The following is a 9,241-nucleotide window of genomic DNA, read 5'->3' on the forward strand; positions in this document are numbered from 1 at the left end:
TAGGGCCACGTATGAGGAAGTATGACAATGAAGCCCTGGTGTCATATAAGAAAAAAAACAACCATGCCCAAATCTCTCAGCCACCCCAGCATGAGCTGCATCCATTGCCCACAAATGCTCACACAAATTTATAACTGCTAATTCACAGATGATGCTGATCTAAAATACTTCTAGCTTTCCGCAGCTAAGGAATTAATGTTGGGTGGCTCCCACTATCCCACAAAAAGGGGCATCTGCAGTGGATTGAAAGACCAGTTAACATGCAGCACCAAAGAGATAACATGAACTTCTACAGTTTTTAGCTGGTCACACTTCCAGGGAGCCTCTTAATGGCCATATGTCTGTCTTCAAACCCTTCAGGCTAGAGTAAAATCCAAAGACTCGGGGAGGAATCTCTCAATGGAAATGTCTGTCTACAACAGCCAGCATAATCTAAGTGTAGCTCTTAGCTGCCTACTACAGGTAGTCCTCAGTTAACAGTGGCAATTAGTACTAGAATTGCTGTCACCAAGTGACGCGGTCATAAAGTGGGACAGCATGTGACCACAATGCTTAGCAATGGCAGTTCCGGCAGTCCCACCATTGTTCAGCAAGGATGTCACATGAGCACAACTTCCAACTTCCTGCCAGCTTCTCAACTGAGTTTGTTTAAGGCAGGGGTAGGCAACCTTGGCTCTTTTATGATTCGTGGACTTGCTGGCTCAGGAATTCTGGGAGTTGAAGTCCACGAGTCATAAAAGAGCCAAGGTTGCCTACCCCTGGTCCAATGGATCTTGCATTGAGCAGCATGTTGGACTAGATAGTTTGTAAGATACCTTCCAACTCTGAATCTTTGGTTCCAAAAATGGGAGAGCAAGTATTACATGCCCTCTGCATAAAAGCTGGCTCAGAAATTCTGGGAATTGAAGTCCACGAGTCATAAAAGAGCCAAGGTTGCCTACCCCTGGTTTAAGGGAAGCTGGCAGGGGATGTTGGACATCGGGTAACTGCAGGGATGCTGCAACTGCCAAAACTTCGAAGGCTGTCCTAAATGCTACTTGTTCATCTCTGTCCTAAGTAGGAACGGACACTGAATAAACTGACATAAGCTGAGGACTACCTGTATCAGCACAAGTTTCCACGTGTAGTAATGAGAAGTTCAGGATAAATAACTTGATTCTCTGTGATGTAAATAATGCAGTGCAGAGAAAAAGACCAGCAGTGATAATGTTAAATAACAACATCCTATTTTCTGGAAGATAGGCAAAAACTGTTGCAGCAAAGCACAGCAGTGGAAATTATTTCTAAGTAGACCTGGAAGTCAGGGTAGAAATGAATGGTTTTATTTACCTTTTTCCAGCATTTGGCTGAATCCTGGGGAGAAAACAGATAAAATTAATAAATGTCAAGGATTTAATCAAAAGAATATCAAGAACCTTAATGACTGACAGACCAAATCAGTATCCTGTACACTTTATACACTTATTGTTGTAGCATTGGAAAGCTGGTCAGAGGGGAAATTAAATTCTACTACCTCCTCATTCTAAGAAAAAAGACAGTCTTCTCAGCCAAAGAGATATTCTCTCACTACACCAGTTCCCTACTACTCATCTATCATCATCTACTTCCTGCTAAAAAAAAATAAAAATCTGTTGACTGAGATTTCATTCTTTCTTCCCACGCCAGTTATGCTCTCACCTGAATTTTGTCTGCTGGAACTTTTGGACACCTGGGATTACTCTGTACACNAAAAAGACAGTCTTCTCAGCCAAAGAGATATTCTCTCACTACACCAGTTCCCTACTACTCATCTATCATCATCTACTTCCTGCTAAAAAAAAATAAAAATCTGTTGACTGAGATTTCATTCTTTCTTCCCACGCCAGTTATGCTCTCACCTGAATTTTGTCTGCTGGAACTTTTGGACACCTGGGATTACTCTGTACACCTCATTCAGCTGCGAAGAGCAAGAGAGAGTCATTAGACCAGATCCTCAAGAGAACTAGCCTAATCCCCAATCCCCCATCCCATTCATGTTGGAGGCACCATATAAGGATTAGGATTACCCAGTGACATCACTGTTGCCTGGGGGTTGCCCGTGAGGGCTCCTTTGATGTCCCCATCAAGGAGCTGGAGCAAATGACAGGAGCTCACCCTACCACCCAGTAATGCTCAAGTCTCGAACATCAGCTTGCTAACCTCCAACCCAGTGTCCTAATCATGTGAGCCACCACGTTCCTTAACTACCCCAATAATCATCAAGCTGGTACATAAGGACTGCCACAGCTCATCAGGTGTTCGGTCAAATATTGGTGTTAAAGGCTTCAGGCCCTTCATCTTCTGCCCTTCACTTGATTTATATTCAGGCATCACATCCACAACAGAAGTTGTATGAACACTCAAATCCAAGGAAAGAAACCTTGCACTGGGTTCAATATCTGTGCCTCCTCAGCAAGAAATCTGCATGACGGAGTGTTTGGGGAGGATTCTTTGGTTTATATCTGGTCCTGGCTAGTTGGTCATGTTCGGTGTGGACTTAGGGTCTGTCCAAATCTACCTCTCCCACCTGAAGGAACTATGGTGAGCATACAAAGAGGAGCAAGTCGTACAGATATACACATACACTCATCTTATAACAAGGGAGAGTTAAAAATAGAACAAATACCCCTACTTCTTACATTTTCCTCCACCTCTTTCTGCACGTGCTCATGTTCACGGCTATCCAGTTTTGTAAGATTTTGGGTATAGAGCCGTGTCAATCTGAGAGAGAGCCCATGTGGAACTGGAAATAAGGAAATTAATCCATCAGAATTTGCAGCTGCCAGTCAAGCAATGAGCACAACCAATTAATACAGAAATATAATGGGAAATGATATGGTTCAGCCACAGAGTTTATTTTACACATACCATGTAAACAGTGATTAGAATTCTGAGGCACCTATAATCTTGACATAGAGTTTTGCTGGACTTCAAAAAATTAGAACCTTACATCATAGTCTTACATTAGTTACACAGTGATTCCTTCTCTGCTTCCAAGATAACTGTAGGTAAGAGGAATGATAGGAATTTCTAACAGATCTATCAGCATCATCAGATCAGAAATTCCAGAGACAGTCCAAAAATCAAATTTACATAAAACATATAGATTTGTGGTTCAGTTACATCTAAAAAAAAACCCAATGCAATTGTACCAATGGTCATGAGAGTTCTCTGAAACACGAATACCATCTCAAAAAACAAGTAGATTTTTTTTTTTTGAAACGGCCTTGTATTAAATCCTTTTCTGTTCAGGCAGCTCTATGGAAAAAGGTAGCTTACAAATTACCAGTATCTCAGGTGTGAAAATGTGGATAGAGACCATGGAAGGACTTGGCTTATTATGCCCATTCATTCTGTGACTGTTCAAAGTTATGGCAGCACTGAAAAAAATGGAGGCACAGCCAGTCTCCGATATTCCAGCCAACACAATATGCTTGCAGTCACATAACTGTGAACTGGGTGTTCCAGTGCCCAGCTTATGATTATGACATTGCAGGAAACTGCAATCATACATCGCCATTTGCGACCTTTCCACAAGCAAAGCCCCAGAAGGAAGGTTACAAGTCGGTCAAGTAAGTTGCTCCTGCTTTTTTACTTCCCCATAGTAACCCCCGTGCCCACGCACAGCTTCCACAGCTTCCTTCCAGGCCCTTTCCTGGCTCCTATGACTCATGCAAAGCCTCTGTTGCCCTCCTCAATTCATGCAAGGCCTGCGCCAGTTCTCTGTGGCCTCCTGCAACACACGTGCAGCCTACGCCAGCCTTTGCACGTCCTGCTTTGGCCTCCTGCGGCTCATGTGCTCCTTACCTGGAATGCCCACCTATTCCTGCTTAACAACCCATCCATCTTGGAGTTATGATGGCAACCAGAATTGCCTGGGACTGCTGTCATTAGGCAATGTGAATGTGTGATGTTGTACTTTTCAACCACATTGCTGAATAACTTTAATCCTAGTCTCAATTGCCATTGTAACCAATGGGTCCTAAAAGCAGCAGTTCCTCACATACTTTGGAAAGCTTTAGATGGGTGAGACTATATGACCGCCTAGATCAGGGGTGTCAAACTGCCGGCCCATGGGCCAGATGCATCATAGCGAAACCACGCCCACCCCATTGCTGGCAATGGCAAAAAAGTTGCGATACATTACGAGTTTGACACCCCTAGCCTAGATATTTGAATCAGGTTTCAAACTAGATACTGAAGGAGTAACTATCCCTCTATTGTCACCATTAACTTTAGGAATAAGCTATGTTCCATCTGGCCTCTCTTTTCCGCCTTGTAAAATGAGCACTTACTGATATCTTTGGGATTGAGGGCGAAGGATGAGTAGTCTTGCTTGTGCACATTGTTTCTGATCTTCCAGTGGACTATGTCTCTCCCTTTCAAATTACCGCTGCGCACCATTGGGGTGTCCAGGTGATCTGATGCCATCAGACTCTGTCTGAGCAGATAGTGGTCCTCCTTGAAACCAACCATACGACCTTCAGAGAGGGAAAGAAAGTTAGTATTTGTACTTCAGGACCTTGGATCTAAATAAATACTTCTGTCAAAGGAGAAACACCTTGCTTACATTGTAGCATGATTTTCCTTTACCTTTTCCCAGGTGGACCTCATTTTAATTAGTAACCGGTGTTCAGATTGGTAGCAATAAGTTGTATTATTGTTAATTATTAGATTGGCCATCCATGACTTGAATTCCTAATTCTGTCCCTCATTACTGTTATGTCTTACATCTACTTTACAATCATATATTTTAGCATGTGTTCATAATGTATAGTCCAGAATCATAATACTATTCTAAAATGCATTTCAATTCACCACATGAGGTTTTATGTTTTCTTACGTTCTCTAAATACTGTATAAGGGATTATTTTCTCTCTGCTATTCAGAGAGTTAAATGCATAGATTTTGATCCAGGTTCTCCCAAAAATGAAGAGCTTCAGAGAACAGTGCTTGAAAAGTCCTAATCTTCTTAAGACAGCTACTGCCTAACTGGGTACAGCAGGGGTAGTCAACCTTGGCTCTTTTATGACTCGTAGACTTCAATTCCCAGAATTCCTGAGCCAGCTTACATGAACCATGGTGGTTGTTAAGTGAATCATATGATCATTAAATGAATCCAGTATCCCTCCCCCATTGACTTTGCTTGTCAGAAGCCAGCTGGGAAGGTTGCAAATACAGGTAGTCCTCAACTTACAACCACAATTGACCCCAAAATTTATGTTGCTAAGTGAGAAATTTGTTAAATGAGTTTTGCCCCATTTTACAATTTTTCTTGCCACCTTTGTTAAGTGAATCCCTGCAGTTGTTAAATTAGTAACATGCTTGTTAAGAGAATCTGGTTTCCCCATTGAATTTGGTTGTCCGAAGATTACAAAAGGGGATCACACGACTCTGGGACACTGCAACCATCATAAACATGAATCAGTTGTCAAGCGTCATTTTTTTCAGTGCTGTTGTAACTCCGAACAGTCACTAAACAAACCGTTGTAAGCCGAGGACTACCTGTACTGATCCTATGACCTCATATAAATAGATGCCAATTGACAAGTGCTTAAATTTTGATCACATGACTGTGGGAGGCCACAATGGTTGTAAGTGTGGATACTGGTTGTAAAGTCACTCTTTTCGATGACGTTGTAATTTTGAATGGTTGTTAAATGAATGGTTGTAAGTTAAGGACTGCCTATATTGCTTTCTTTCAGTCTTGATCTAAGCACACCACTCTAATGCTATTATCACCCATAAATTCAAAAGACGTACCTCGTGCACAACAGGGTAGCAACGCCAAACACCTCTAGATGTCAAAAAAAAAACAAAACAGAAAAAATGTGGAATGGGTTTTAATGAAAAGTGCAAAAAATAAATTCACAGAGCTCTCTGCTTGTTGCACTTGTTGAAGTGGATGATACAAAATACATTGTTAAGGAGGATGATAGAGCAAACACAGGCTGCCTCCACTTAAAGACATCCATGAAGTGCAACAAGAGAAGCATATCAACCTGGTTTATATGGCACAGGCACTGAACTAATAGATAAGCCTAATATGACCTTGATCACTTTGGATCAATGATGTAACCGATTATGGCAGTGCATCTTACAAATGCCTTTTCTGCATGCTTATTTCTCAGGCACTTCTCGATATGACTAGTGGTAGAGGATCACTGTCTCTCTTTCTCCATTCATTTTCATTTGCTCCTTGGCATTGATGTTGCAAGGCCATTGTTTCTTTATCTTTCCCACCCCCCAATGCCTTCCAATATATTCCATTCCTAATTCCCAATCATTTTAGTATAAAACAAAATATCTCAAATACATTGGAGAAAAGTGATCTTTTAAAATACTGGAAGTTGAAGAAAGTTAGATCTAGACTCTAGAACAAAAATAATTGTCACCACTTAGTCAATATAAAAACTTCAACTAGAAGCTTACATGGAGAAGACAGAAAATGTATTTACATTGACCTCTAATTTCTACATGATCTGAGAGAAGATTTTGAAAAATCTTCAAATTGTTAGAAAAATGAGTTACAGGTTAGATTCAAAACACGCCGCCAAAGCCCCCCTGCCCGCTTTTCCTTTGTTACTACAGGTTAGAAAGATAAATTTTACCTCGCAACAAACACAGTATTTCCAGCATAGGAGGAGCAGCAACCCCAGGAGTAATATCAGAAAAATGAGTAGGGGTATAAGCCAAAGAAAACTTCCTGGTGGACACTCTACATAATGACAACAAATAAAAAAAACATGTTCCAAACGAATCAAGAGACCAAAGGAAGCAACGTTATCTTTTATTTTCCTGGTTAGGGAAGAGAAGAGGAAAGTGGTATAGCAAATGCAGCAAATGCTGTAACTCAGTGGCAGAACCCATGCATTGCATGTAAAAATTCTGCACCGGCATCTCTAGATAGAGGTAGCCAACTGAAAACTTTCAGAATTCCTGTCAGTTCACGAAGACCAGGCTTCTAGAGTCCGGATTTCAACTCCAAAAGAGTTGGATTACAATCTCACCATCATAGTGATCTCACTAATGCATAGTGATGTTGTGTGCAGACAATAAATTTTGTATTCTAAAATTTCTGGAGAGATTAATTTAGAGCAGCAGAGTTTTTAGACTAATTGAGTTGACTTTATTTACTGAAACTTCAGGAGCCACTGAAATTTGAGTGATGGCAACTGGACTTATTTTCTTGTTGGTTTGAGACGTTTCGCTGCCCATCCAAGGTTGATGCAGGAATGGGAAAAGACAGTAAGAAAAGTGACAGACTACAGGAATCACCTATGCTTCAACCTAGTTGGTACATTCTATCTTCTATCTTCTCACTTGCTCAGACTGAAGAAGCTGCTTGGATGGGCAGCAAAATCTCTCAAACCAACAAGAAAATAAGTCCAGTTGCCAGACACTTTACCTGAATCTTCATTGACATCCAGGAGCCATTACTGACTGCAGAATGAAAGAAAAGCATGCCTGCAAACACTCTTTGAATCAAGGGGTTTGTTTCCAGGATCAGAAGTCAGCTGAGATGTCTTCTTCACATAAAGTCCACTCCTGGTCACTTCAAGCTTTCCTTGTTTCAGCAGCCCAATTTATTTATTTTTTAAAAAATAATTTGTTGTTGCTTTTGCTAAAAGGTGAAGTTAGGTATCTTTGCCAATCAATTATGAGAAAACTACTAGTAGATCCTGATCTACCATGATGCAACCCCATTGGTGTAAACAAGAAAATACTGACCAACAGAGTTTCAAAAACAAATGAAAAACTAGTTTACAGTGCCTATTGAAATCTAAATAATAGACCTTCTAATTTATCTCACTTGCTACATTTTGGGAACCCACTCTGCCAGAAATTCTTTTTTATATAAACCACCACAGAGCAAACAAAGAGTACAGTCACCATGTGCTTTACTGTTCAACTATTGTACTATAACAGGAAACAGGAAACTCTCAGAACAAAAAGAAACCATAGATTATAACCATAGATGCACTGCCATCTACTGGCTGAATAATTCTGTAGTTGTTGCAATACAAAATACATTCTAACATGTATTCCAACATACTCTCTTCATAGAAAGTTAATATTTACCTTTCTTCTTTTGCACAAGAACAGTATTGTTCTGTGATTGATTGGTGTCTTCTTCCCTAGTGTAATGGTAAATGCAATCATCTTCCTCATCTTGAAAGGTACACTTGTGACCTGCAGATTAAAAAAAAAAATCAGATGTAATATTGCCAATTTATGTTGTAAATTCTACTGTTGGCAACAGAAAAGGGAGAAGTTCTTATTTTTCCATTTGAGGCCATTCCAAACAAGCACCTTCAGAGTCTGAGTGATTCAATTTTCCAACAGTAAGGGGAAAGAAGCTATCTTAATTTCAAAAGCCTGAACTAAAGGAGATAAGCCTGAATCAACAAGAAGGAATTAAGTTCCAGGACTTTCAATGCAGCTCATCCAAATGTGGCTAATTCAACCCACTATATATCATTGTCATATAATACATTACATTAGAATATCTGCAATATGTATATAGTCATGAGGCAACTCTATTCAGCATGTTTAGATGTGTCTGTGCAAAAGGAGAAGAGGAAAGCTAATTCGTATGGTATAGCATTTCATGGCTGTATCCTTAGTCTTTGCTCAGTTTATTGGGGGTATAAAAACGCAGTCTTATCAGTAATCACTGATCATTTTCTTATAAGTAGATTATAGTATATTATATTGCTACCCAGCCATTACTGTGACAACAAATCATTAATGAAAATAATATACTTTAGGTGTCACTTGTGAGATGCTATAAATCACTAGTGAGATAAGGTCCACTGAGCAGCATGTTTCCACTAAAATGTGATATGTTCACATAATAAGGAAACAGATTTAAACAGCTTATCTTTGCCAACCACTTCTTGCAACTTCAATTGTGATGTAATGAATATGCTGTGTAACATTGGGAATCAGTTCATTCTTCAGTGTTGCATACATGAAAATAGAAACATCCCTGGATTCTTCCTGCCTTCCCCATCCATAATAGATTACTTTGCTTTTAATCAATGTTTTGCATTCTGAAATGGTCTGTGCTCCCTGATATGGATGACAAAGTGTATCTTTTTAATTTTGACTATACTGTATTTTAGAAAGACATAATTAAATATATGCTGCTATCAGATTTCAAAAGAAGAGTGAAGTGTATGTAGGTTTATACCTTACTTGGTGATTTACTGTCTGGGTA

General features: G+C 39.9%; 1 protein-coding gene across 1 annotated transcript in view; it reads right to left on the reverse strand.

The window, feature by feature from the left end:
- Positions 1 to 9,241, reverse strand: part of ITGB4 (integrin subunit beta 4) — a 58,466-nt gene that overhangs the window by 26,282 nt on the left and 22,943 nt on the right. The window contains exons 16-23 of the mRNA XM_029284731.1: positions 8,101 to 8,211; positions 6,630 to 6,736; positions 5,782 to 5,815; positions 4,314 to 4,499; positions 2,658 to 2,761; positions 1,878 to 1,936; positions 1,330 to 1,353; positions 214 to 233 (exon numbers count right to left, since the gene is read on the reverse strand). Coding sequence (XP_029140564.1) covers positions 214 to 233; positions 1,330 to 1,353; positions 1,878 to 1,936; positions 2,658 to 2,761; positions 4,314 to 4,499; positions 5,782 to 5,815; positions 6,630 to 6,736; positions 8,101 to 8,211 — 645 coding nt within the window. The remainder of the gene's footprint in view (positions 1 to 213; positions 234 to 1,329; positions 1,354 to 1,877; positions 1,937 to 2,657; positions 2,762 to 4,313; positions 4,500 to 5,781; positions 5,816 to 6,629; positions 6,737 to 8,100; positions 8,212 to 9,241) is intronic.

Source organism: Protobothrops mucrosquamatus, unplaced genomic scaffold (genome assembly GCF_001527695.2).
Source record: "Protobothrops mucrosquamatus isolate PMUCROS unplaced genomic scaffold, P.Mucros_1.0 scaffold_146, whole genome shotgun sequence".
Lineage (NCBI taxonomy): Eukaryota > Metazoa > Chordata > Lepidosauria > Squamata > Viperidae > Protobothrops > Protobothrops mucrosquamatus.